Source organism: Bombyx mori, chromosome 28 (genome assembly GCF_030269925.1).
Source record: "Bombyx mori chromosome 28, ASM3026992v2".
Taxonomy (NCBI): Eukaryota; Metazoa; Arthropoda; class Insecta; order Lepidoptera; family Bombycidae; genus Bombyx; species Bombyx mori.
The window spans coordinates 836,101-863,656 of NC_085134.1; the positions used below are offsets into that span (position 1 = coordinate 836,101).

Here is a 27,556-nt window from a genome sequence, read left to right on the forward strand (position 1 = left end):
ACACCCCATTATTTGTTTTACTGTGTGACAAGGCAATAGAAAGGCTTTAGGGAAGAGGTAGAACTAAGAAAAAATACATGTGTGCAATTCACACGTGGTAGAAGTGAAACCTTCCAAAATTAAAATACAATTATCCTAAACGTCTTAAGTATATGTAAAATTTTGTCATTAGTAAATAATTGTAAGGTAGCGCCCTCTGTGAATTGATATTTTAATTTCACGTATAATCCTAAATTAAAATTCACTACAAGAGCTTTCATACACACGTTAGTATTAAAAAATCTCACAGATGGCGCTGTATTAAATAGTATGTATATTTCTGTCTCATTCTTTTGTATTTGTGTTTCTTACCTGTCGTTTTTTCCGTTGCATCCGGTTTGAAATCACAACGATTCTAAAGAAGTTTTCACTTCAAAAAATTGATGGATTGCGTGAAAGACGGTATATGTAAGAGGGGAATGAGCGAAGTAATGGTATATGATAGAGGTGTGTGGATGGAGAAAACATGTTGCGCCGACCCCAGATGACTGGGAGAAGGACTGGAGAATGATGATGATGATGATGATGATGATGACTATATATAAGTAGTTTTACTGGATTTGAGATTTTTATATGATTGGATAAAAAACAATATAAGAAAACAATGATTTTGTAATATTGTATTTGAATACGGAAATAGCGAGGCGTTAATTCTAAAATTAAATATAATATTAAATAAGTTAATTATAAACTTCATTAAAAATTTACTCCCATTAAAAGCGCTAGCAAAGCTTGACGCGTCGCGGTAGAAATATGCGCGATGAGTATGATATGGTAGTAGAACATATAATATATAAAATGATCATAGGTGAATTGGAGCGTAAAAGCTTTCTTTCGATATAATGATAATTAAGCTATTTAATGCAAACAACACATCATACGCAATTAAAGCTATCTAGTAAAAGGAAGTTTTTTTTGTACCACGACCACTCTTTTAAGTCTTTTCAAGTTAGTCTATCTTTGTTACAATAATCCAAAACTTTAAAAAAAAGAAAATGGAGTCTAACAATTTATTTTTTATTTTTATTGCTTAGATCGGTGGATGAGCCTACCTGGTGTTAAGTGGTTACTGGAACCCATAGTCATCTACAACGTAAATGCGCCACCCACCTTGAGATATAAGTTCTAAGGTCTCAGTATAGTTACAACGGCTGCCTGACCCTTCAAACCGAAACGCATTACTGCTTCACGGCAGAAATAGGCGGGGTGGTGGTACCTACCCGCGCGAACTCACAAGAGGTCCTACCATCAGTAATTACGTAAATTATAATTTTGCGCGTTTGAATTTTGTTACACGATGTTATTCGTTCACCGTGGAAGTCAATCGTGAACATTTGTTGAGTACGTATTTCATTACAAAAATTGGTACCCGCCTGCGGGATTCGAACACCGGTGCATCGCTCGATACGAATGTACCGGACGTCTAATCCTTTAGGCCACGACGACTTTCAGAAATGAGAATATCATCAAATTAGTTGAAGTCAATTAAATGTGGATTATTAAGGATAATCCAAAATCTACGGGTAGGATCTTGTTAAAATTCATACTGGACCGAATTAGAAGCATAAGTTCTAGGAATCATGAAAATCGTCTCACATAGAAAAATATTCAGAAGACAAATTAAAAAAAAAACTGTCGAATAGAGAACCTCCTCCTTTTCTGAAGCAGATTAAAAATTATCTTCATTAGTAACATCTACTTGGTGTTAAGTAGATACTGAAGCCCATTACTGGTGGTAGGATGTAAGTCTGCACGGGTAGGTACCGCCATCCTGTCATTGCTACCGCGACCAGTCATACAGTCTAAACAGCGGACAGCCATCACGCAATACAAACGAGATTTCGACCTCAGGCCTCAAGGGGGTTCACATTGAGATATGAGGTTTACAAAGTTAGAACATACGCTCCTGATAGCGATGGCACGAATACGCCGCGGCCGAAATAGGCACGTGCCACTAAATTATGGGGGAATTAAGAGCGAATGAGGATGTTAGGAATTTTGGAAAAGTTAATTAATAACGGTACCTCTTTGTTAGGAATAAGTAATTGGTTCATATATTACATAAATACGTAATTAGTGACATTTTGAATACGTTTCAGTACATTAAGTTGAAGTTTAAATATTGTTTATTGAAGAAAAGTCCTCATAAAAAATGGTGCGTGTACTTATGTACGCGCGTAAGAAGTTACACTTTATTTTTAGTAAATTTATTTCCTTTTTTATTTATTTAAATTTTAATCAATTTGAAAAAAAAAACAATTAAACAACATCCTCAAACACGCATATTGGACATCCCTTTTCTTGACATCGTATAAATTCGGTAATTCTCGGTACGGTTCGGAAAGTTCGCCTGCGGCTATATTCAGACTCGCCAAGTTACGTCGGTCGTATTGTAATGAGCGATTTAGTGGGCAACTTCATTCTGTTAATTTTGTGTCACGGTGCGCGCGCATCGTAAAATTTCACTCTTATGAATTTTTCACAACGCGCCTAAAGAAGTATAACTTCAAAAAGTGCTCTTCTCAGTCAGTGGGTCGCGTTTCTGATCCGGTGGTAGATTCTGCGAAACACTTGCTAGGGCTAGTGTTAGCAAATACTCTTAGTTAGAGCCTGTTTGTTGACCTACTCGTCAGGGCGTAGCTGGGATAGCCTCAAAGGCTACCAGATAATAGCAAGGGTAAAAAAAGAACAGAATTTTCACTTAAAATAAAAGGCTATTTACAAAAAAAAATTGAAAATTCTGTAGGTACGGTTTGGGCTGTTATACGTTATTTCTTAAAAGAGCCGCCATCCTGTGTGACCAGGATGAATCGGCAAGGATGAGATTTTAATATATAGATTTTTTTTTAAATACGACATCCCCGTGTGATGTAAGTTTGTTTACTACATTAGAGGCATTTAAAATCTCTGTATAACTCGAATTAAAGTAATGTCATGTAACATATTAGTTAGATAACCTTAATTACGTGATGTATTGAATATATGGGACGTTTATCTGTACAAGAAAAACTAGACTTACGTATAGTGTAGTTTTTCGATAAATTTCTATCACATCCTTGCTATGCACATTCTAACACCGATTTAAGTAGCAATACTTAAATAAAAACAAAACATTATGCCTTTATTTCGGATTTTGAAGACCGTAATGCCATATTTCTTTTTCGATTTTTAGGTTTTTTTTTTTGCTTAAATTCCAGGGTTAGCGTTTGTCACCCCCGCGACGTCCGTATAGCGGCGCAGTGCCGCCACGACTGAACCCAGCCTACCCAGCCCCCTTGTGGGGTAGGTTACCTATACTTGTGTGTTTACATCTTAAATGGGGTGTGCACAGATTAGCGCCGGCAACAGATACCGCGGCCGAATGCGAATCCGATTGGTAGTACTGCATCTTCTTCTATATTAATCCCTCACTACTGAAGATCGCGACCACATGCGATGTGCTTCCAATGTGCTCGATCATGGGTGGCATGGACAGCATGGTACAGACTACCACCGACTGCTTCTCTTGCCAGATCTGACCATCTGGCTGGTGCCCACGGCGCGCTTGCCTTCTATTCGACCCGTAATTATGAGCTTCTCTAATTCATGTCTGGGAGACCGCATGATGTGTCCGAAGAAGCTCATAACACGTTCCCGGCAGATGGAAGAGAGCCTTTTTCGGATGTCTAGCTGCCTTAGAATGGACTCGTTTGTTCTCATGACAGTCCACGGTATTCGCAGCATCAGCACATTTCAAAGGCATCGATCTTTTGGAGTTTTTAGTACTGCATGTAATACCACAATCTTGTGCGCTTAATGCGAGTTTTTTAACGTTCTCGATAGCGTAAAAGTTAACTCAGATATGTATGCAGTTGGAACAGCGCCCCTAGCGGCAAACGTAGGCAAACGTTCCAACTCCGTACAAATTTGAATTAGCTCTTACGTTATGCAGAACCTTAAAAAGCTTGCACTAAGCCCACTGATGTGAAAAGATTGTACTATATTATTATACTATGTATTTGTTGTAAGATTTTACTATATTATTACTGGTGGTAGGACCTCTTGTGAGTCCGCACGGGTAGGTACCACCGCCCCGCCTATTTCTGCCGTGAAGCAGTAATGCGTTTCGGTTTGAAGGGTGGGGCAGCCGTTGTAACTATACTGAGACCTTAGAGCTTATATCTCAAGGTGTGTGGCATATTTACGTTGTAGATGTCTATGGGCTCCAGTAACCACTTAATTAATCTTAATTCCGAAACTGGTGGAAGGAAGTCTTCGCAGTGAAACAGTATTCATTCGTGATTCGTGAAGCAGCTACTTTTGAGTTGTTAGGTCTCCTTCGGAGGCGCTTGGACAGCTGTTAGCAAATCTCACCCCTCTTGACTGAGCCTTTAGGTTTTTTTTCCCTACCCATGCTAACAGCCTTGAGAGGCTATATGAGTCGACTATTATCAAAGCCGGCAATGTGACTTTTGGACAATTATTGCTAAATCAGAAAAACGAATTATTGACTTTGTATTCCATTGGCAGTCACAAAACTCTTCTGATCGACATCTTAGATAAATAACAAGTTAAGTATTAACTTTTATTTAATGCAGGTTTTGAACCGTATTCTTTGAAGGAGACGAATATATTCAAATCTATCTTTGTTACAATAATCCAAAACTTTAAAAAAAAGAAAATGGAGTCTAACAATTTATTTTTTATTTTTATTGCTTAGATCGGTGGATGAGCCTACCTGGTGTTAAGTGGTTACTGGAACCCATAGTCATCTACAACGTAAATGCGCCACCCACCTTGAGATATAAGTTCTAAGGTCTCAGTATAGTTACAACGGCTGCCTGACCCTTCAAACCGAAACGCATTACTGCTTCACGGCAGAAATAGGCGGGGTGGTGGTACCTACCCGCGCGAACTCACAAGAGGTCCTACCATCAGTAATTACGTAAATTATAATTTTGCGCGTTTGAATTTTGTTACACGATGTTATTCGTTCACCGTGGAAGTCAATCGTGAACATTTGTTGAGTACGTATTTCATTACAAAAATTGGTACCCGCCTGCGGGATTCGAACACCGGTGCATCGCTCGATACGAATGTACCGGACGTCTAATCCTTTAGGCCACGACGACTTTCAGAAATGAGAATATCATCAAATTAGTTGAAGTCAATTAAATGTGGATTATTAAGGATAATCCAAAATCTACGGGTAGGATCTTGTTAAAATTCATACTGGACCGAATTAGAAGCATAAGTTCTAGGAATCATGAAAATCGTCTCACATAGAAAAATATTCAGAAGACAAATTAAAAAAAAAACTGTCGAATAGAGAACCTCCTCCTTTTCTGAAGCAGATTAAAAATTATCTTCATTAGTAACATCTACTTGGTGTTAAGTAGATACTGAAGCCCATTACTGGTGGTAGGATGTAAGTCTGCACGGGTAGGTACCGCCATCCTGTCATTGCTACCGCGACCAGTCATACAGTCTAAACAGCGGACAGCCATCACGCAATACAAACGAGATTTCGACCTCAGGCCTCAAGGGGGTTCACATTGAGATATGAGGTTTACAAAGTTAGAACATACGCTCCTGATAGCGATGGCACGAATACGCCGCGGCCGAAATAGGCACGTGCCACTAAATTATGGGGGAATTAAGAGCGAATGAGGATGTTAGGAATTTTGGAAAAGTTAATTAATAACGGTACCTCTTTGTTAGGAATAAGTAATTGGTTCATATATTACATAAATACGTAATTAGTGACATTTTGAATACGTTTCAGTACATTAAGTTGAAGTTTAAATATTGTTTATTGAAGAAAAGTCCTCATAAAAAATGGTGCGTGTACTTATGTACGCGCGTAAGAAGTTACACTTTATTTTTAGTAAATTTATTTCCTTTTTTATTTATTTAAATTTTAATCAATTTGAAAAAAAAAACAATTAAACAACATCCTCAAACACGCATATTGGACATCCCTTTTCTTGACATCGTATAAATTCGGTAATTCTCGGTACGGTTCGGAAAGTTCGCCTGCGGCTATATTCAGACTCGCCAAGTTACGTCGGTCGTATTGTAATGAGCGATTTAGTGGGCAACTTCATTCTGTTAATTTTGTGTCACGGTGCGCGCGCATCGTAAAATTTCACTCTTATGAATTTTTCACAACGCGCCTAAAGAAGTATAACTTCAAAAAGTGCTCTTCTCAGTCAGTGGGTCGCGTTTCTGATCCGGTGGTAGATTCTGCGAAACACTTGCTAGGGCTAGTGTTAGCAAATACTCTTAGTTAGAGCCTGTTTGTTGACCTACTCGTCAGGGCGTAGCTGGGATAGCCTCAAAGGCTACCAGATAATAGCAAGGGTAAAAAAAGAACAGAATTTTCACTTAAAATAAAAGGCTATTTACAAAAAAAAATTGAAAATTCTGTAGGTACGGTTTGGGCTGTTATACGTTATTTCTTAAAAGAGCCGCCATCCTGTGTGACCAGGATGAATCGGCAAGGATGAGATTTTAATATATAGATTTTTTTTTAAATACGACATCCCCGTGTGATGTAAGTTTGTTTACTACATTAGAGGCATTTAAAATCTCTGTATAACTCGAATTAAAGTAATGTCATGTAACATATTAGTTAGATAACCTTAATTACGTGATGTATTGAATATATGGGACGTTTATCTGTACAAGAAAAACTAGACTTACGTATAGTGTAGTTTTTCGATAAATTTCTATCACATCCTTGCTATGCACATTCTAACACCGATTTAAGTAGCAATACTTAAATAAAAACAAAACATTATGCCTTTATTTCGGATTTTGAAGACCGTAATGCCATATTTCTTTTTCGATTTTTAGGTTTTTTTTTTTGCTTAAATTCCAGGGTTAGCGTTTGTCACCCCCGCGACGTCCGTATAGCGGCGCAGTGCCGCCACGACTGAACCCAGCCTACCCAGCCCCCTTGTGGGGTAGGTTACCTATACTTGTGTGTTTACATCTTAAATGGGGTGTGCACAGATTAGCGCCGGCAACAGATACCGCGGCCGAATGCGAATCCGATTGGTAGTACTGCATCTTCTTCTATATTAATCCCTCACTACTGAAGATCGCGACCACATGCGATGTGCTTCCAATGTGCTCGATCATGGGTGGCATGGACAGCATGGTACAGACTACCACCGACTGCTTCTCTTGCCAGATCTGACCATCTGGCTGGTGCCCACGGCGCGCTTGCCTTCTATTCGACCCGTAATTATGAGCTTCTCTAATTCATGTCTGGGAGACCGCATGATGTGTCCGAAGAAGCTCATAACACGTTCCCGGCAGATGGAAGAGAGCCTTTTTCGGATGTCTAGCTGCCTTAGAATGGACTCGTTTGTTCTCATGACAGTCCACGGTATTCGCAGCATCAGCACATTTCAAAGGCATCGATCTTTTGGAGTTTTTAGTACTGCATGTAATACCACAATCTTGTGCGCTTAATGCGAGTTTTTTAACGTTCTCGATAGCGTAAAAGTTAACTCAGATATGTATGCAGTTGGAACAGCGCCCCTAGCGGCAAACGTAGGCAAACGTTCCAACTCCGTACAAATTTGAATTAGCTCTTACGTTATGCAGAACCTTAAAAAGCTCGCACTAAGCCCACTGATGTGAAAAGATTGTACTATATTATTATACTATGTATTTGTTGTAAGATTTTACTATATTATTACTGGTGGTAGGACCTCTTGTGAGTCCGCACGGGTAGGTACCACCGCCCCGCCTATTTCTGCCGTGAAGCAGTAATGCGTTTCGGTTTGAAGGGTGGGGCAGCCGTTGTAACTATACTGAGACCTTAGAGCTTATATCTCAAGGTGTGTGGCATATTTACGTTGTAGATGTCTATGGGCTCCAGTAACCACTTAATTAATCTTAATTCCGAAACTGGTGGAAGGAAGTCTTCGCAGTGAAACAGTATTCATTCGTGATTCGTGAAGCAGCTACTTTTGAGTTGTTAGGTCTCCTTCGGAGGCGCTTGGACAGCTGTTAGCAAATCTCACCCCTCTTGACTGAGCCTTTAGGTTTTTTTTCCCTACCCATGCTAACAGCCTTGAGAGGCTATATGAGTCGACTATTATCAAAGCCGGCAATGTGACTTTTGGACAATTATTGCTAAATCAGAAAAACGAATTATTGACTTTGTATTCCATTGGCAGTCACAAAACTCTTCTGATCGACATCTTAGATAAATAACAAGTTAAGTATTAACTTTTATTTAATGCAGGTTTTGAACCGTATTCTTTGAAGGAGACGAATATATTCAAATCAATCTGTATTGACATATCAATAACATTTTTTTGTCCAAATGCACAGATTGCCACCTTTGATAATAGACGACTCATATCAGCGTTACCCTAGCGTGTAGGTGAGCTCACGGGGCTCAAACCGGAGGTGTTGCTAACACTGACCTTAGCAAGAGCAGTGCTTCGCAGAATCTACCACTAGATCGGAAACGCGACCCACTGAAAAGAAGATCTTTACTCTTCTTAGTTTCTCGCTGGGTTAAGTGACTCACCGAAAGTTAAGCTAGAGCTCGATGAGTCGCTATGACAATTTATACACGCGATCGACAGATTTTGGTTGTTTTTTTATTGCTTAGATGGGTGGACGAGCTCATAGCCCACCTGGTGTTCAGTGGTTACTGGAGCCCATAGACATGTACAACGAAAATGCGCCACCCACCTTGAGATATAAGTTCTAAGACCTCAGTATAGTTACAACGGCTGCCCCCCCCCCCATTCAAACCGAAACGCATTACTGCTTCACGGCAGAAATAGGCCGGGTGGTGGTACCCACCCGTGCGGACTCACAAGAGGTCCTACCACCATAGTAATAAACACCGAACTGGTGTCCGAATACTTTGAGGAAGCATTGTTTGTTTGTTAAACCTTACACTGGGTTTCAATCGCTGAACGTGTTGCCATCGCTCCGGTACCAATTTTCATATTTGGCAACTTCATTTGCCGATGCAACCTATGCGATGTTAACGTTAGAGTACAGTTTTTCTACACTTTCACATTACATTTCGGTAGGCAGCGGCTTGGCTCTGCCCCTGGCATTGCTGAAGTCCATGGGCGACGGTAACCACTCACCATCAGGTGGTCCGTATGCTCGTCTGCCTACAAGGGCAACAAAAAAAAGAAGGAAAGCACTTTACACTAAGACAAATCGTAATAGTGCCAGTCAGAGCTAACACTATATGAAGCTACTTGCAGCTAAAAATAAATTTCTGTTCTTTCTGTTCTGTTTCTAGTTCTTTTTCTTTAACAAATATGTCAACAAAAAAGTCAATTATATTTTATTAATCACAAAAGTAAAAAAATATGTGCGTTGGCCGGGAATCGAACCCGGATCAACTGCTTGGAAGGCAACTATGCTGACCATTACACCACCAACGCTTGTTTGATGTGCACATAAAGATCAAACTTGAAACATAGCTTTATTTACTCAAGTGTTATAGAACATGTGTGCAATTCATACGTGGTAGAAGTGAAACCTTAAAAAATGTTAGCTTGAAGATGATGAGATAAAATTTCGGGAAAAGGATAATTGTAGGTTTTAGTAATGATATAGATAATGATCATAGCGATACAAAGTGTGATAATTATTTTAAATTTTATTCGTATATATTACGTATTACAGATTTATTTCGAATGTATTAAGTATGAATATTAGGTACGAAGCAGAGCACAAAGAGAACCAAGAATAAAATAAAAGCAATAAAAAAAATATGAGAAGCTGTATAATCACACACACACACACACACACTCACACACACACAAACAACACACACAAACGTTCACATACACACTTTCAAAGATTTACAAAATAAATTATAAGGCTACTTTCCATTTATATTTGTTCTATACCTATAAGAGAGAAATAAATAAATTATTATTATTTATTATAATGCTTCCTACCTCATTTTCTCTCACGTTAAATCTTATTAATTTATGTGTCTGTCTCTTTTACTGTCGCTTTTTCGTTTCATCGACTTTGGAATCACAACGATGCTACGATGCTACGATATGATATATATGAATACAGTATATATATATGTATACTTTTACTGGTGGTAGGACCTCTTGTGAGTCCGCGCGGGTGGGTACCACCACCCTGCCTATTTCTGCCGTGAAGCAGTAATGCGTTTCGGTTTGAAGGGTGGGGCAGACGTTGTAACTTATTTGAGACCTTAGAACTTATATCTCAAGGTGGGTGGCGCATTTACGTTGTGGATGTCTTGGGCTCCAGTAACCACTTTAACACCAGGTGGGCTGTGAGCTCGTCCACCCATGTAAGCAATAAAAAAAAAAAAAATTATCGAAAAGATTCGGTAAAAAACGCACATTCGGCCCCGCAAGCCGAAAGACGGAAACCTCTGAATCCAGCCTAATCTGTGCCGCGTTAGTTGCTCCGACTGTATACAAAATATAATCCTGCCCGCGACGGTTGTTATGCTTGTCAATTTAATTACAATTCATTACCAAGCCTCGTGTTGGTAATGTCGTTGCGACTTGGCCTCAAGGTACGGTCTAGAACTTTAATTTTTTTATTGCTTAGGTGGATGAGGTCACGTCCAACCTGGTGTTAAGTGGTTACCGGAGCCCATAGAGATCTACAACGTAAATGCCGCCACCCATCTTGAGATATGAGTTCAAAGGTATAGCTACAGTGGCTGCCCCGAATCAACCGAACCGCATTACTGCTTCACGGCAGATATATGCAGGGTGGTGGTGGTGGTGGTGGTAGCATTCCATATAATTATACATATATACTAAGAACGTGATAGTATTATTACTCTTATAAATATAATTGTATATAAATAAAATATCGGGGACAGTCTTAATGCTTATTCACATTTAATTTTCTCCGGGCTGATACCGGCCGGTAATAAAAATAAAGAGCTCTTAGGTCTCAGTTTTTACAGTACAGCTGCCCCGACCTTCAAACAGAAGCGCATTACTGCTTCACGGCAGAAATAGGCAGGGCGGTGGTACCTACCCGTGCGGACTCACAAGACGTCCTACCACCCAAGTAATTACGCAAATTATAATTTTGCGGTTTTTGATTTTTATTACACGATGTTATTCCTTCACCGTGGAAGTCAATCGTGAGCATTTGGTGAGTACGTATTTCATTAGAAAAATTGGTACCCGCCTGCGGGATTCGAACACCGGTGCATCGCTCAACACGAATGCACCGGACGTCTTATCCTTTAGGCCACGACGGCTTTAAAACTGCTCTAGCTGGGGCTGATGGTAGTAAATTCTTTCAGGTTTATCGCCGTGAGCTCTCCACCAGTCACGGAGAAGCCAGAATAGCCCCTCGACAGTACCGGTAGATTGGCAAATTTCTAAGTTTTTTTTTATTGCTTAGATAGGTAGACGAGCTCACAGCCCACCTGGTGTTAAGTGGTTACTGGAGCCCATGGACATCTACAACGTAAATGCGCCACCCACCTTGAGATATAAGTTCTTAGATCTCAGTATAGTTACAGCGGCTGCTCCACCCTTCAAACCGAAACGCATTACTGCTTCACGGCAGAAAGAGGCAGGGCGGTGGTACCAACCCGTGCGGACTCACAAGACGTCCTACCACCAGTAATTACGCAAATTATAATTTTGCGGGTTTTGGTTTTTATTACACGATGTTATTCCTTCACCGTGGAAGTCAATCGTGAACATTTGTCAATTACGTATTTCATTAGAAAAATTGGTACCCGCCTGAGATTCGAACATCGGCACCGGACGTCTTATCCTTTAGGCCACGATGACTTTAAAATGCTCTTGCTAGGGCTGATGCTAATAAATTCTTTCAGGTTTATCGCCGTGAGCTCTCCACCAGTCACGGAGAAGCCAGAATAGCCCCTCGACAGTACCGGTAGATAGGCAAATCTCTAAGTTTTTTTTTTATTTCTCAGGTGGGTAGACGAGCTCACAGCTCTCCTGGTGTTAAGTGGTTACTGGAGCCCATAGACATCTACAACGTAAATGCGCCACCCTCCTTGAGATATAAGTCCTAAGGTCTCAATATAGTTAGAGCGACTGACCCGCTCTTCAAACCGAAACGCTGCTTAACGGCAGAAATACGCCAGGTGGTGGTACCTACCCGCGCGGACTCACAAGAGGTCCTACCACCAGTAACGAGTCTGCTGCCTCATTAACATGGACTCGTCTAATGTAGCTTTAGCGGCGATTAGAGCATACGTTACTCTTGTCTCGCATTCCCTTAGTGTTTTATTCAGGCTAAGGCTGGATTAGCTGTGAATGTGTCAAATGAACGTGTGGCCTAAGCGAAACGTCCCGCTGCGATCTCTATACATACTATACAGGATGTTCAAAACCAACCTTTTAATTTCTGTGTCCTGAGCTAACTCGTAGGACACTTGATAACGCTGGGAGGTCGCAAAGTGATTGTCACCGTTCACCTTGAGACGTGAGGCAGGAGTATCTGTATGATATGAGTACGCGCGGGTAGGTACCACCACCCTGCCTATTTCTGCCGCGAAGCAGTAATGCGTTTCGGTTTGAAGGGTGGAGCAGCCGTTATAACTATACTGAGACCTTAAAACTTATATCTCAAGGTGGGTGACGCATTTGCGTTGTGGATGTCTATGGGCTCCGGTAACCACTTAACACCAGGTGGGCTGTGAGCTCGTCCACCCATCTAAGCAATAAAAAATATAAATATATAGCAGGTTTCCCGTCCAGAACAGAACGTATGCTTCGCAGCAGAAATGGGTAAGACGGTGTTACCCATCGTTGACTCAATGATGAATTACTGCTACTAGAGTTGAGTTGAAGAAATCTAGATGAATCTGTGGTCCTGGATCTTCTGTAGAGATACTTTTATCACTGCAGGATTCCTTAGAGTTTTATTATTATTGTTAAATAAATAGAAAGTACATTTATTTCGCGTTTTTGACACTTGACTAACGAAACTTTTTGGTGTAGTACAAACCTCGTCCGAGAGATGGCGCTGTTCTCTCTGTTAATAATTTATACACAACCTCTAAAATTATGTATGAAATGGGAATCCCATCCCAACAACGGCGATCCCACAGCGTGTTTAAATTCTAAGAGAATAACGTGAGTTTTTGAAAAATATAAAAAAAATTGAAATTACAACGCCCTGTATAAGTAAACCTCAGGCTTAGTGATTTCGGCGGCGACAAGCTGTCCAAACTGTTTATTTCGTTACACGCGGCCCGAGTTTTGTTTCAGACGTTCCATTAAGCTGAATTTCACATCGTATGTTGGTAGTTTTGGAGCAAATATTTGGTCAAATGCATGTTACGTGTAGCTTATCCTTTTTAATAGTATCCTAATGGTTGCAGTCAGCCAGAGCTCAAATCCGGCGAGACGTACCATTTTAGTTTCTATTACCTCATCATAGATAATACACATAATAGTGGGAAAAACTCTACAAATTTTCACCACGGCGGTGCGCTGGTTCAATATTTTTGTAGGAAGTTTTTGCGGGGGCGAGTATCGTACAAAAAGAGGGGCATGCCGAGGCTAGGTTATGAGGAGTAGACGTACCTGCCAACCCGTCGCTACCTTTTTTTTTTATTTTATTTTTTATTGCCTTTGTAGGTAGACGAGCATATGGCCCACCTGATGGTGAGTGGTTACCGTCGCCCATGGACTTCAGCAATGCCAGGGGCAGAGCTAAGCCCCTGCCTACCGCTTAATACTCTCCACAAGCCTTCTAGGCTGCTAGCTCTAGCTTCTTCTAGGCTGCAGAGTTCAACGTCACTGCTGGACGACGCGTCATGGCGGCGACTTAGCACGGCACTCTTCTAAATTATTTGTCCATATAACTGGTATACCACTCGCGCAACGACGAATATTATCGTCAGTAAGAGTTCGTAATTTAATATTATAGAAAACTAGCTGACCCGGCAAACATTGTTTTGCCATATATAAGATTTCTAGGGAATTTCTAGTGTACAAAAAAAACCTAACTTATTATAAGTGTGCAAGGATGTGGTAAATGAGTGAAAGAGGTATGTAGTGCTGTGAACGATGATGCTCATTATAACAAAAAAAAGTCCAAATAAAAAAAATTGTTAGGGGTGGACAACCCTAATCACTTAGGGGGATGAAAAATAGATAGTAGCCGATTCTCAGGCTTACTGAATATGCATAAAAAAATTTCATGAGAATCGGTCAAGCGGTTTCGGAGGAGTATGGGAACGAACATTGTGACACGAGAATTTTATATATTAAATTAATAAGAGTCCATAAAAATAAAACAAGCGGCGTGTGCGTATACAACGCGTGCGGTGCGGTCGGCGATAGTCTTGTTTTTTTATTTTTTGAGTTTTGCTTTTATATTTTTTTTTATTTTATAGCTGGCCATGCGATAGGTTTTATCTCTACTCTCATTAAAAAAGAACCACATAAGGTATAGATAAGTAACTCGAGCACTCAACAAAAATACTTACGGGCGTCGGCCACTAGGTGGCTTCGTTTCGATTAGTTTCTCATTGCTCCTGTAGATGGCAGTAACATATTAGCTACCCTATATTTTATTTTTAATGAAGGTTTTGTAAATATTTCAGAAACTACTAATTGATAAAAATTAAACAATTTCTCTATAAGAAATAAAGACTTGAATGATTTATTGATTATTTATGTTCTGTGTTTAGTCACTCAACAATTAAATACCTTAACTTTAACAATATATAAGTTTAGGGGCATCCGCTACAAGATGTCGCTAGTTTCTATAACAAAAAAATATTTGTCTTAAACTATCGCAGTTTCAGGGACAGGTACCTTACTAATTTCTACCACAAATCAGCAATACTTTTCGGTTTTTAGACAAATGGGACTTCGAAACTCGAACACTACCCCGCCTATTTCTGCCGTGAAGCAGTAATGCGTTTGAAGGGCAGGGCAGCCGTTGTAACTGTACTGAGGACCTTAAAGCTTATGTCTCAAGGTGGGTGGCACATTTACGTTGTAGATGTCTATGGGCTCCAGTAACCACTTTTTTTTTTCTTTTTGCCCTTGTAGGCAGACGAGCATACGGCCCACCTGATGGTGAATGGTTGCCGTCGCCCATAGACTTCAGCAATGCCAGGGGCAGAGCCAAGCCGCTGCCTACCGCTTAATACACTCCACAAGCCTCCAAAAAAAAAACCAAGCATTCCAGTGCCTCTGTACATCTAGAAGCTATTAAAGGCTGAATTAAATGAAGAGCTGCAGATCTGGTAGTTGCCACACCTGTCTCGTTCGTGAGTATTCGTCGTCGATAATATTTGAAGTCGTCGTGGCCTAAGGGATAAGACGTCCGGTGCATTCGTGTTGAGCGATGCACCGGTGTTCGAATCCCGCAGGCGGGTACCAATTTTTCTAATGAAATACGTACTCAACAAATGTTCACGATTGACTTCCACGGTGAAGGAATAACATCGTGTAATAAAAATCGAACCCGCAAAATTATAATTTGCGTAATTACTGGTGGTAGGACCTCTTGTGAGTCCACGTGGGTAGGTGCCACCGCCCTGCCTATTTCTGCCGCGAAGCACTAATGTGTTTCAGATTGAAGGGTGAGGCAGATGTTGTAACTATACTTGAGACCTTAGAGCTTATATCTCAAGGTGGGTGGCGCATTTACGTTGTAGATGTCTATGGGCTCCACTAACCACTTAACACCAGGTGGGCTGTGAGCTCGTCCACAAATCTAGGCAATAAAAAAAATAAAAAACTTAACAATGTTGCCCGTCTACCTAATAAAAAGCTAAGATAATATTGCTCAAAGTGTCCGAATGAATTGAAACCAATCGTAATGCATACGAAAACAGACAGACGATAACTAAATGAAGATTTACGATTAACCATAAATCATTTTATAATTAAGCATCATATTGAACACGGAAATAGCCCTTGAAGGTAATGGAGGAACACTTCGGAGTGAAGAGTTTCGAGGGTCAGTGAACTTTTTAGATCAGACGATCCTAATGGTGAAGTTATATCGTAATTACAAACTTTATAAGTAACCAGCTGACCCGGCAGACTTCGTAGTGCCTCAATCGATAAATAAGAGACCTAAATTTTTGTCTATACTAATATTATAAAGAGGAAAGATTTGTTTGTTTGTTTGTTTCGAATAGGCTCCGAAACTCCTGGACCGATTTGAAAAATTCTTTTTCCATTAGAAGCCGACATTGTCCCTGATGAACACAGGCTACTTTTTTTTAATTTTTTTTTATTTAATTTTTTTGGTTTCATGTGTGTTTTAATGTTTCCGAAGCGAAGCGAGGGCGGGTCGCTATATAAAATAAACTTAAAACAAACAAAAGGAATCCGTCCCCCACACATCAAAGGAAAAACAAAATTGTTATTTTTATTTAATTCCGAGCATTTTCATATTTATTTACCTTTTAAACCTCTGGACTTTCACAGATCATTCAAGACCAAAATTAGCCAAATCGGTCCAGCCGTTCTCGAGTTTTAGCGAGACTAACGCACAGCAATTCATTTTTATATATATATATTAATACGCTTTTTTTAGCTTCAGACGTATATTTGTTAGTATGTAACGGAATCTTTTGACCCCCTTCAAAACGTCGGATTAACTCGAAATTCAGTATTTTACAATAAAATACTTTTTTCTTACACTATTTTTAATTCAAATTTATTAAAATTTATTTTCAATTTTTTAATGGGGTTTTCTATAAAAGCGTATTTTGCTAGTTTTTTTCGTTTTTTTAAACTATAATTTATTTCATGTCATTTTAAAACAAATCTGAAAATCACTTGCAGCTTAGAATAGCAAAACTGCGTATACATGTTGCTTTGAGTTTTAATCAGGCGCTGAATATTTTATGTTCTAGAATCTACGAAAAATATTTAAAAAGTGAAATTTGTCTCGATAAAGTTTCAAACATTACTTATTTATTCTGTTCGTGAAAAGTAATTGATGTATGTTTTTTAAATAATTATTTAGAAATGTAATTGATATATTTTTTTGAATAACTATTTAAAAAAAAAAAATATTTACAATGAAATGAATCGTGCATCTACGTGTTATTAATATAATTGGTGAGAGGTGCTTGTCGGGATTAATGCTGTTGATGTCCATGGGCTCTGGTAACCATCAGGCGGGCCGTGAACTCGGAGTGTTTACGTAAATTACATTTTTTTGCGGGTTTAATATTTTGTACATGATGATCCTTTATCGTAGAAGTCGACAGAGCGTTTCCAGCGTGCGTATTTTTTGCCACGTACCATCGGCTCTGGAATGAGCTCCTCTCCACGGTGTTTCCCGAGCGCTATGGCATGAGCGGCTTGGCTCTGCCCCTGGCATTGCTGAAGTCCATGGGCGACGGTAACCACTCACCATCAGATGGGCCGCATGCTCGTCTGCCTACAAGGGCAATAAAAAAAAATAAAAAAGTCATTTCTGAACACATGTTAAGTACGTGTTTCTCTAGAAAAATTTTTTTTACCTGCCAGCGGGATTCGAACTCCGGCACTCTCACATCGCTCGACACGAGTACCGAACGCCTTAACTTTTGGGGCGCTATTTTTCGACTTTTGTAATCTAGTTGAGTTTGTCCAAATGTCAAATTAGATAGAGTTTAAATTTTATTGAAATCACTTCAAGCCACAACGCATGATGCTTTACGCAGTCATAGATAGCATCGTGGTACCCACGTGGCCATGTTGTTGTATGAATTTTTTTGATTTTATAAATTTAGTGTTTTTTTTATTAAACGCCTGTCTACCACCTGTCTGCAACCCATAATGCGCTACTTTGGCCACGTTGCCCGCATAGGTGTAGATAGCTTGGAACGTCTGATGGTCACTGGGAAAGTAGAAGGAAAACGTCCTAGAGGCCGATGCCCCAAAAGTTGGTCCGACCAGATCTCCGAGCAAGCCAGCGGACCACTTAGCGCTGCACCACACTAGGCAACTGATCGGAGACAATGGATGCAGGCAGTCGACGAGCTGAAACGGAGTCACGATCCTCAGCAATGAGGGAGCGATGGAGAAGAATAAGTGTTTTTTATGTGTGTAACAACGGTGGTTTGTTGTCTAGATGAGCATCTGTGATTGTGCACGTGGGAAAATAAAACAAATCCGTTAGATGAAGCTTCTCGGGTTCTTCCAAAAATGTCCGCTGAAAAAGTCTCAGTAAAATAATCAACATTATACTGGGACTATATTCCATCTTATCTCATCTTGTTTCATTTCTTACTGGGGTAAGACCTCTTGTGAGTCCGCGCGGGTAGGTACTACTACCCTGCCTATTTCTGCCATGAAGCAGTAATACGTTTCGGTTTGAAGGGTGGGGCAGCCGTTATAACTATATTTGAGACCTTAGAACTTGTATCTCAAAGGTGGGTGGCGCATTTGCGTTGTAGATGTCTATGGGCTCCAGTAACCACTTAACACCAGGTGGGCTGTGAGCTCGTCCAGCCATCTAAGCAATAAAAAAAAATCATCCCAATTGATTAAAGTAATCAACTTCATTTCGTTATTCATGACGCTTCAAGTACATTTTTCATATTAAAATTGTAAGAAGAAAATACACCGCTTGGCTTAAAGGTATTGTTACCGGGACACAAAAAAAACATATAGTTTAAACTCGCGCTTTTTTCTTCTCTTTTTTTTTAGATGGTACCTTTTTACATTCTTCTGGGCTACGAGCGACTAAGATAGACAGACGGACGAGCGTCCTAATAAGCGTAACTGTAATTATGCTTACCATTCGATGACGAGAATACCATTCCATGTTATTCGGCTTTGGCTCCTGAAAACGGTAGGCAGCGGCTTGGCCTTGCCCTTAACATTGCTGAGGACCATGAGCGACGGTAAACACTCACCATCAGGTGAGTATTATGCTCGTGTGCCTATACGGCATTAAAAAAAAGATGTGTGGTGTCGTGGGACACCGGATAGGATCGAAATTCCTTATTATAAAAATATTAATTTTAAGTTCTGTTCGAGGTATAAAGAAAATAAAACTAGAGGTTTCCCAACAACCCGTTTGGAACCTCTGGGTCTGCGGAGGGACTTCGGTTCCCTCTGTATTCTGTACCGTATGTTCCATGGGGAGTGCTCTCAGGAATTGTTCGAGATGATACCGACATCTCCTTTTTACCATCGCACCGCCCGCCACCGGAGTAGAGTTCATCCATACTACCTGGAGCCACTGCGGTCATCCACAGTGCGTTTCCAGAGGTCTTTTTTGCCACGTACCATCCGGCTATGGAATGAGCTCCCCTCCACGGTGTTTCCCGAGCGCTATGACATGTCCTTCTTCAAACGAGGCTTGTGGAGAGTATTAAGCGGTAGGCAGCGGCTTGGCTCTGCCCCTGGCATTGCTGAAGTCCATGGGCGACGGTAACCACTCAACATCAGGTGGGCCGTATGCTCGTCTGCCTACAAGGGCAATAAAAAAAAAAAAAAACAACCCACGGTCATTCGGTAACGTGCGAACTTATTGTGGTACATTTCATTCACAGTTGCTTGCATAAGAGTTAGTGTATTGCGCAAACGGACGCTCTGAGATCGTGGTCAATGAATGATAAAAAAATATGTTCATTTTTTGTACGTTATTACAAAGTTAAGTCGTACACTGTGTTCATTACTAATAAAAATCTTACGTTACGGACGTTTTTCCCGGTTAGGGTACCCCTCCGCATCGTCCCATAAGGAACTTCGTTCCAAAAATAAAGACAGTCAAATAAAATCATTGTACTTTTGTATTCAATCTTTATTGAAACACTTAAATTCGATTTTTTTAAGTACAAAAAATTGTATAATTACAATGAAACGCAACACAATAGCATTACACATTGTATATGGCATTCGAAATATAATATTTTAACTAAATAAATAAACTATTAACAATAAAATTTCACGTATATAATATAATAAATCTATTATTAACACTTTCATTCGCGAAGAAGGCACCGGCTAGCACCAAAGATTCGAAATAATTGTCGTAATAAAATCTATTTATGCTTTCTTTTTAACTTTATTAATTTATTCATTAATAACAACGCTATATTTCACATTTCCTTCATAGACAAAATTAATTTTATTTATTTATTTACGTCCCTCTGACGTGAATACTGTGATTTGGACAATATTAAAGTAGACTTAAATGCATTTATTCAGCTTAGCGATACGAGAAAAGAATTCGAAACGACAACGACATGACAATATCATTGACACACTACGTAAAAGTCAACTCAAATTTGTATGGAGTTAGAACAGCGCCTCTAGCGGCAAACGCTGGGAAGCTGTTCCAACTCCATACAAATTTGAGTTAACTTTTACGCTATCGAGAAGTTAAAAATCTCGCACTAAGCACACAGAGAATATCGATAGTGTTAAGAAAAATCTCATGTGATTTATAAAAGCCTTGATTTTTTTTTTTCGAACATTTTCACCCGTAATTCGAAACAATATTCCTATAATATTTTATCTAAAATACGAATTATTAGTATAACATACAATCACAACGACTGAATTGAATCGTAACGTGTCGCATACTCGCATTTAACTAGCACAAGAGCGAGCAGGATAGAAAACTATATTCTTAACTATAGCCATCCCTGTCGTACGCATTTACAAACGTCAAGCCAGACAGAGACGCTCGATCTTCAACCAAAATTAACACATTAACATGTGTGCTTAGTGCGAGTTTTTTAACGTTGTCGATAGCGTAAAAGTTAAGTCAAATTTGTATGGAGTTGGAAAGATTGCCTACGTTTGCCGCTAGGGGCGCTGTTCCAACTGCATACAAATTTCAGTTAACTTTTACGCTATCGAGAACGTTAAAAAACTCGCGCTAAGCACACTGGACACATTCAACGTACACTATGTTAGTCAAAACTTAAAATTTAAATTATTATTCAACAATAAAACAGATCTGTGAGTATTCGCAGTTATAGACGCAGACTTCGGGACTAGGGTTTAAGCTGCGACCAGACCAATTCCAGATCGACCGTCGGTCAGTCCGGACAATAGAAAATAAGCTTTATATAATAATCAGTCAATATTATTTGTGTCGGGTTGGTAGACGAAAGTTATATTTACAAAATTCTTATGAAACTAATTAGTTGCCATATTAAAAACGGGCCTCACGATTTTAATGGGTTCGGACGGTTGAAAACAACTGGCGGCGTGGTGTGAAGTGGTTACAAGAGCCCATAGGCAACACCACGTGAAAGTCGTCACCCATTTTAAGACATTGAAGTTTTAAACGTATTGCAGTGATGTCCCGCCCTTCAAACCGAATGCTTTACAGTCGAGATAGGCAGGAATAGGCAGGGTGGTGGTACCAGCCCGTGCGGGCCATAAGACCACCACCAGTAAATGCCAGCTGGCGATCGAAGTACGTCGTCATAATACTCAGAAGATGCTTATATATACAGTTAGAGCTATGGTGGGATCTAGGCTGAACCTTTAAGTTTGACTTATTTAGAATAAAATAACCTAAAAACTACTTCCAGAAGCTTCAACTCTACCAGGGTCAAGTGACTGAAGAGAACTGGTTGGACTTAATTAGCTTTGATTCTTATAATCGAAAATTTGGACAAAATATAGGATCATACAAGCTACTAGCATTGAAAAAAAGAACAGAATCATCAAAATCTGAGGTGAAATAGATTAAAAAAATGTGATTGAATTGAGAACCACCTCCTTTTTAAAGTCGGTTAAAAATCGTTCGCCAATCATCAGATTAAAGTCTAACGGACTTCTTCGTACTTCTACCGGAAGCTTGTGTCAAGGAACTTTGAAGGACTATAATACTTACAGTTTTAATACTGCGGGAATAAATCTCAGAAACTTCATCTCGTCTGTCATTATCGATTTATGCACAAAGATTCTACGTATTTCGGGTCCATCTCGTCTATTTCGCGGCCCTTCGTTTCCGGAACGAATAGCACCACGAACAGCAGACAGAGGACCGAGATACCTGCGTACATCCAGAACAGACCGTAGAGCCCTATTTGATCTTGGAAGTCTGCGGCGGTTTTAACATTCACGAATCCGCACAAATGACTGAAACTCGTCGCTAATGCGCTACCAGTACTCCTGTACTCCAGAGGGAACAGCTCCCCAATCAATAGAGACGAAATCGGACTGATGCCTAACGAAAAGGCTATGGTAAACGTCAGGACACAGAGCAAGGGGATCCAGTCGTATGATCCTGGTTCGGCGCTTGTTAAATCGGTCGTATTTCTTATAACTTCTTCGTAGTAAGCGTAAGAACCGAAGCCGGCTAAGGCTATGGACATCATCACCCCGCTTATCATGAGAAGCGGTAGTCTTCCTATGTTGTCGATCAGCATCCCCGACAAACAAGAAGCCAACAGCTGCGCAACGCTAGTCGCTATTGCCCCTCCATGAGGGTTCATAGATCTTAGGGTCTTCTTGAATATTTTGACTGCGTAGAAATTGAATAGGTTTGCTCCAGTGAATCTCTGGAAGAACATTAGGCCGCACGTGATGAGTACTGGTCTGGTCAGCCGCTTCGAGAGCAATACCTTGAATTTGCCCGTGTTCGTCCCATTTGACAGTTTACTGGCTAATATGTTGGTCCTGATTGTGGCTAGTTCTTGGCGTACGTCCGCGTCTGGTCCCCTGAGCCACTGCAGACTATCCTCAGCTTCAGTTTCCCTTCCTCTCAGGAGCAATGAAGAAGGAGTTTCTGGTATGAAGAAGAGAGCAAAGAATAAGAGTATCGGGGCGGCGGCTACCATCAGAGCGAGTTGGTACCAGTTGAGGTACGCTCCCAAAGTGAATGATATTAGGATGCCGATCTGACTGAGGATCTTCAATACGGAGCTGAGGCATCCTCTGATCTCGGGAACTGCTATTTCTGTGACGTATACCTGAAGACAAAGGAGAATAATGTTAGATTAAACAGTTACTAAAGCAGTGGTCAGGTTACCAGCTATATTCCACTTCAGGCTACCACGATAGATTGCCCTGTGATCAAAATAGGCACAAGGTGGGTGGCGCATTTACGTTGTAAATGTCTATGGGCTCCAGTAACCACTTAACACCAGGTGGGCTGTGAGCTCGTACACCCATCTAAGCAATAAAAAAAAAAATACCACCCCGCCTATTTCCGCCGTGAAGCAGTAATGCGTTTCGGTTCGAAGGGTGGGGTAGCCGTTGTAACTATACTGAGACCTTAGAACTTATATCTCAAGGTGGGTGGCGCATTTACGTTGTAGATGTCTATGGGCTCCAGTAACCATTTAAGACCAGGTGTACCAGTAATTACGCAAATTTTAATTTTGCGGTTTTAATTTTTATTACACGATGTTAATCCTTCACCGCGGAAGTCGATCGTGAACAATTGTTATGTACGTATTTCATTAGAAAAATTGGTACCCGCCTGAGGGATTTGAACACCGGTGCATCGCTACATACGAATGCACCGGACGTCTTATCCGACGACTTCAATTTTTGATGGATATAAAAAAAAAAATCAATATACTGCACTTTCTATTCTCTATAAGTGTGGGAAATTTCATACTCCTTCGTCCGCGTAATTTTCGCAAATACTGGTACAAAGTTTTTGCTTCGCGTATTAATATATAGATATTGTACACAGCTGTGTAACGAGCACCTACATTTTGTTGAACTAACAACAATGAAACAATAAGTGTCTACGTTTTTATCAACAATATACAAGACTGAAAATGTATACGAAAAACGCGTTTACGATTTACAAAATAAAATAAAAGCCTTTTGAAAGTGCTACGTTAAAATTATGGCTTCAACGCGGAAAGCTCTACTGAGAAACTTGTCACAGATTAAAAAGTAGATTGTCCGAAATAGGTACTACCGTCGTGGGTATTAGGTACTGCGAAAAGGCCAAAGTCATGTGTGTTACTTCGTCGCGTCAGTGTCCTTAGTGTGAGTTCTATAACTTCTCGATCGCGTAAAAGTTAACTCAAATTTGTATGGAGTTGGAACAGCGCCCCTAGCGCCAAACGAAGGGAAGCTAGAGAGCAAGGAGTTAAAATACTCGCACTAATGATGTCTCAAGATGGGTTGTGGTCACATTAATGATGTCTGTGAACTTCGATAGCCGCTCATGGTGGAACAGATCTTTCACTTAAATAATATAGTCACTTAAATATTACATTTAATAGGTAATTTTACAAGTAGTCCGGTAACTATGTGAATACTATTTTTTTTATCGATTCGTTGGTGATTAGCGACTTTTTACTGAAGTGCTTTCTTTTTTTTGGTGACGGCGGGAAAATCTCTTACGAGATACCCGCACCGGGGGGAGGGGGCATGTGGTACTGCCTAGATGGTGACACCTAAACGAATATCCTTGACTCTCGCACAAGCGTTACCCGTCAGAGACAGAAGATTATAATTGTAATAACGCAGCCTCTTTTAGGACGTTTTTTTTTGGTTATACTTATTATTGGGAAGACTTAGTCATGTGAGATGACTTACTCGCTAAAACTCTGCTTACAGTAAATCAGAGAGAGAATTGGGCTCTCCCATCGAAGATACCAGTACTCTTCTTGTGTACTCTATCAACAGGTTTAAAATCCTACTAAAATTACAATGATACATAAAAGGTGCAACCTGATACAAATAATCTGTCGAATCCCTTTCAGAGTTTTATTTAAAAGTGGGCATTAGAAAAGTTTCGGGTCTACTTTGAGTACCTTTTTAATCTATGACAGAAATATGCGTTCTCGTACGTGTAAGAAAGTTTTTGTGCAGTTTGTGTAAGGCTTGTAAAACGCAAATTGTTCGTTGTTGTAATTTGCAATGGACACAGTGGCATTCCGATCGGCGCGCATGCTAGCGTACAAGTTCTATGGTAGGTACACTCAATTCTAAATAGTTACCGGAACCAATAGATAAAGCAAAACATTAACTGCCCCTTCACACTCATAAGCTAGACCGCGTGAGAGAGAGATGGGCAGACTTTTCAGATGCGCATGCAGTGCGACGTCACGCCGCGCGCTTATTCACAGACACTAAACAAGCGCAACGTGTGAATGTGTTGAATGCGAGCTACAAGGTAGGTGGAGTGGCGGTGTTAGGTTTTATTTTCGTTACGGAAATTCTTGGTTCGGTCGCCGCGCTCAAATGAGACGATAAAAGCTATGCAATCGCTTAAAAATGAACGCCATCTTCCAAGACGTCTTCAGGGCGATCTGTCGTCGAGCTGATGTATAGATTGGATTACACAGCGACAGCTTTGCGACAGATATATAGAAAACGATGATGTCTACCAGTGAGAAGCTTAGTAAATACCTCATCTACCACCAGTAAATGATTTACTTTACAGCTGAACTTAAGGTGCAGAAGAACCACCTTCCATGCCATACAGCCATTGTGCACCTTATGCCATAAGAGTGAGGTCTCCATCCTTTTGGGCGCTAAAATCCAAAATTCTTGGGCCCGCGGTCTGCTCACAACACCATGCAGATCGTTGAGTCTCACATACGATCAAAAAAACGATCAAAAAAAAAAAATTAGACGCCAAAGTGTATTCGTATCGAGCGACCATGCTGGTATTTCAAATTCCGCAAGTACCAATTTGACGAATTAAATACGTACTTAAGAAATTTACACGACTTACTACCATGGTGAAGGAATGATATAATGAAATACAATTTAATAGCAAAAAGCAGTAATACGTTTCAGTTTGAAAGATGGGCCACCTGTGTACTGTAAAAACTAAGACTTTTCATATCTTATGGTCAGCATTTATGTTATTACTGTCTATGACTCCAGTGAGCACTCAAAAATAGGTAGGCCGTGAGATCATCCACCCATCTAAGCAATATAAAGAAGCAATTGGGTAGCATAGCAGGGTAGGAGGAGTCTTTTCTGACCTTTAATAGTAGAGTTTGTTTTGATACATTGCGTATCCGCTACAGCAATGAGTATCGAACACTTGGTTAACTAAGCAGCTTAGCGTTCTTTTGTCCTGAGACGTTATTCATTGTAAACTGTTTTTACGAGACTAAAACAAAACAAAATAAAAGCCTAGTTCGAATTGGTATTTTATTTTTTGGCTTAGAAAATTTAACTTTTTACGACCCACTGGGTTTTAATGATATCGCAACGATATCGCATTGAGAGATCAATCCAAAGTCTCAGCTGTGTTATGATAATGGCTGTCCCAACCTCCGAGCCAGGATGTAAGAGATTTCAGTTAAAGAAATAAACAGAATGCCGAAAACTTCTATCATCAATCAAACCCGCAAAAGTATAAATTTGCGTAATTTTTAGAAGTCGTTGTGGCCTAAAGGATAAGACGTCCGGTGCATTCGTATGTAGCGATGCACCGGTGTTCGAATCCCGCAGGCGGGTACCAATTTTTGTAATGAAATACGTACTTAACAAATGTTCGCGATTGACTTCCACGGTGAAGGAATAACATCGTGTAATAAAAATCAAAACCGCAAAATTATAATTTGCGTAATTACTGGTGGTAGGACCTCTTGTGAGTGCGCGCGGGTAGGTACCACCGCCATGCCTATTTCTGCCGTGAAGCAGTAATGCGTTTCGGTTTGAAGGGTGGGGCAGCCGTTATAACTATACTGTGATCTTAGAACTTATATCTCAAGGTGGATGGCGCATTTACGTTATAGATGTCTATGGGCTCCAGTAACCACTTAACACCAGGTGGGCTGTGAGTTCGTCCACCCATCTAAGCAATAAAAAAAAGTTCGACGAGGACGGTGACCTCTACCACCAGTAAACTTCAATATCAGGAGGACTATAAAGCCACCACATCGTTTGACCATTGTCAAAAAGGATTCTACGATGCTATCCTTACCTGTGTCGTCATATTTATACAGCAGATCAGCATTCCCCCGAAGAACGAGGTGGCTGATACCATGTGCACGCTGCTTGATAGCGCCGTGGCCAGCCACGCCAGTGTGTAGGGTAGGGCGGTAGCTAGCAACACCGTCCTTCTGCCAAACCGCATCACCATCCCGCCCATAATGCCACCGATAAAGGCTCCTGTCGAAGACAAGAAAAAACATATTTGAGAGAGAGAGAGAGAGTATTCTTTATTGTACACCAAAAAAACAAATAAACAGTGCGATACATTAAATACAAAAAAAAGTACAATTGGCGGTACAATTTGGTGGATTCTTTCTGTAGACCTCATTGTGCGAATTTCACCGCCCCTCTTCAGTCTTCAGTAAGAATTGGAGTGGTTATTAATGGAAAGTGGTAATTGTCCGGTCATAATTCACGGATTCCTTAAATTCAGTTTTCATTTTGAAACCGAAATAGATCGTAGCCTAGCGTCAACCCGTGCATCTAACTACATAAAAAAAATATATTTATTAACGCTTCAAGATTCTAAGGACTTCATAGGCATCAAACTAGAAGATCGCCCTTTGAGGTATCATTCGGTTTTATAATGACTGTCCGCCCTGACTTAAGATATGCTCTGCAGGAGAAAAGATATAGCTTAATCTACTCTTACAAGCTTACAATGAATAAGGTTTTTTGTGTCA

General features: G+C 40.2%; 1 protein-coding gene and 1 non-coding gene across 2 annotated transcripts in view; both read right to left on the bottom strand.

Annotated features, from left to right (window-relative positions):
- Positions 1 to 9,383: 9,383 nt before the first annotated feature.
- Positions 9,384 to 9,455, bottom strand: TRNAG-UCC (transfer RNA glycine (anticodon UCC)). The gene has a single exon. It is a non-coding gene; the product is annotated as a tRNA-Gly (tRNA).
- A 10,318-nt stretch (positions 9,456 to 19,773) lies between these two features.
- The window catches only part of LOC101743430 (facilitated trehalose transporter Tret1), a 121,918-nt gene continuing 114,135 nt past the window's right edge, over positions 19,774 to 27,556 (bottom strand). Inside the window, exons 4-5 of the mRNA XM_004933474.5 lie at positions 26,863 to 27,050; positions 19,774 to 22,921 (exon numbers count right to left, since the gene is read on the bottom strand). Coding sequence (XP_004933531.2) covers positions 21,890 to 22,921; positions 26,863 to 27,050 — 1,220 coding nt within the window. The 3' untranslated portion in view covers positions 19,774 to 21,889. The remainder of the gene's footprint in view (positions 22,922 to 26,862; positions 27,051 to 27,556) is intronic.